A 2,355-nucleotide genomic window follows, 5' to 3' on the forward strand; every position below is an offset into this window, starting at 1 on the left:
GCATAAGGTATTAATTATATGGCGCAAGGTGTAACAGATCGTCTTGTTTATCCTCGTCGTGAAGAACGCGCGCTACAGGAAGTTCAAAACCTCTCCGAAGACAGCAAATAAAGGGGTTAAACGCATTCGGAAAGTGTGAGAAGTAATATAGATTTGTTTTAGTTTTGTAATTTAGAATAAGAAGAAGACGATAATAGTCCCTTGAAATTCATGGTTATCGGTGAATCCAATCGTGTCAGACGTGACGGCGGTGATACGTCCGTAAGTGGTGCGGGCCGTCCGCTATAGGTGGTAATAAACCAGTAACGTGTATTAATGCATCCCATACAGGTGCTACTACGACCATATTCCAAGATTTAAATTTAATGACATCATGGGATAATGCACATAAAATATTTAGATTAGTTAATACTGATAAAACTGTTACTACTAAAGCTATGATAACTAGCCTAGCGTGTATACCAGTACAGATGTTATTTTTTTGTATGACATTTGCAGAATATAAAAATTTACCGGTGTACACGTGTTGTAAATGTGAAATGTCTCGTTACACCAAAAGGGTTTAAGACCACGTTCAATATCGGTGTAGGTATTAAATCGTACGCTAATAATACCCAAGGTGTAGTTTATCAGGTTGGTGTAGGCCTTAATAGATATATTACAGCACGTAACTATAAAGCAGAACACGGTGTAACCCAACCCATGATAATAAACGAGTAGAAATACCCAGATAGTCATGATATGGAGGAACGTATGTGGCGATTCCATAAATTTTATACCGGCTTCGATATGAGTATACCTACGTTAGTCGGTATACAACGTACATTGCCTATTTATGCAGGATTTATTATGTTGATGATGCTATTATTCCTCTTTGCGTGTCTGTACTCTCAGCAAACATCCATCGTTGTAACTGGCTCGTTTGTGAACTTTGATATTGTTATCATTGAAAGATTTTGAAAATTTTAGTTGAGGGTTTAGATTTCGTGGTCTTCGTTTGCAAGTCTGGACCTTATATCGTAATGTCATTGTATGAAAACGATAAAATCGCCGAAATGACTTTTCCTGATATTACACCAACTCCAACTGTTGTAAGTTAAATTAGTTTCTCCATTTACTGGATTGATAATTTTATTTTTGTTGATTTAAAGAGATCCTTTTCGTTTAAATTAACGGGATTAATTTTTTGGATAGTTATTGTTTATAATCTTGAAATGTTCAAAGGTTTAATGGAACCCCTTTATATAGATTTTATATAACCTCTCATTTGTATTTTTAACATATTTTATTAATTGTTAATATAATTTTAAATGTTAAAACTTGATTAAAAGAAACTACAAATATTGATGTATAATCTTAAGCCATGGAATGAATGATAGAGATGTAGTCTCACCCACAAGTTAAAAGTTATTAAACAAAGACCTTAGACTTAGTACTATATAATTTCATTAGTTAAGGGGGATTTGTAGCAAACCTCTAAGTTTAATACTATTGTCATTTACTTATATTAGTTTATTTTTCAATTAGCCAAACTTTTCAAAGCTTACTCTATCTCTTTATAACCAAATATTTTATCTTTTATTTATTTTCCTAATAATTTTCAAAACTTTTCTTAAATATATTTCCTTTCGCTCTTGTTTATTTACTTATTTTTTAAAATTTTATTCTTTCATTGCTTGACTTCTTACAATATCCACATTTGATACTATTTTTATAGTTTGTTCCTGTTCAGTAGTTTTTGATTCTAATGATATTTGCATCTATTTTGCTTGCCTAATTTTTTATTAAGTTGATGATAAGTTCTTTTATTTTGATGAAGAATATTTTTGAGTACCCATGGAACACAATAGATTATTATTCATACACACATATTAATAACAATCATTGACATTGTCAAATTTATTCCAAAAAAGTTTTTTTTTTTATTTTTCTCTTTATTTCAAACTGTCACAAACTTTTTTTTTTTTGCAGAAATGTGCGAGTGCATTGCTTATTGCGTTTTATAATATGTTGACAAACATTTCTCTAACCTTTTTTCTATAAAAAATAATTGGTTTACATAAAAAGATGAAAGAATCTATTATCAACATTATAATTACTATATTTTGCTCAATTATTTTATAAAAGAAAATGAATTTGCTGAAACTTTTAAAAGAATTTAATTGAAATAGAAGGTAGTTTCCTTTGTAAAAATTTCTTTTACCAGTTTTGATTTCAATGAAATGTCTTGTTCAGGTTATTTAGTTTTGATAAATAATGGGAAATGTTTATTGAAATATTAATTTACTAATATTTCCTATCAGTGCTAGTCCCATTATCCATTAGTTAATCATTCGCATTGTTTAGTTCACAATA

At 29.8% G+C, this 2,355-nt stretch overlaps 1 protein-coding gene across 4 annotated transcripts in view; it reads left to right on the forward strand.

The window, feature by feature from the left end:
- Positions 1–923: 923 nt before the first annotated feature.
- LOC106685800 (putative divalent cation/proton antiporter TMEM165) overlaps positions 924–2,355 on the forward strand; it is a 132,096-nt gene continuing 130,664 nt past the window's right edge. For all 4 annotated transcript variants that reach the window (XM_067048279.1, XM_067048280.1, XM_067048277.1 and 1 more), the window contains exon 1: positions 924–1,091. In XM_067048279.1, coding sequence (XP_066904380.1) covers positions 1,023–1,091 — 69 coding nt within the window. In that variant the 5' untranslated portion in view covers positions 924–1,022. The remainder of the gene's footprint in view (positions 1,092–2,355) is intronic.

The sequence above is a fragment of the Halyomorpha halys genome, unplaced genomic scaffold, assembly GCF_000696795.3.
Source record: "Halyomorpha halys isolate HHAL.00 unplaced genomic scaffold, Hhal_1.1 Scaffold745.1, whole genome shotgun sequence".
Lineage (NCBI taxonomy): Eukaryota > Metazoa > Arthropoda > Insecta > Hemiptera > Pentatomidae > Halyomorpha > Halyomorpha halys.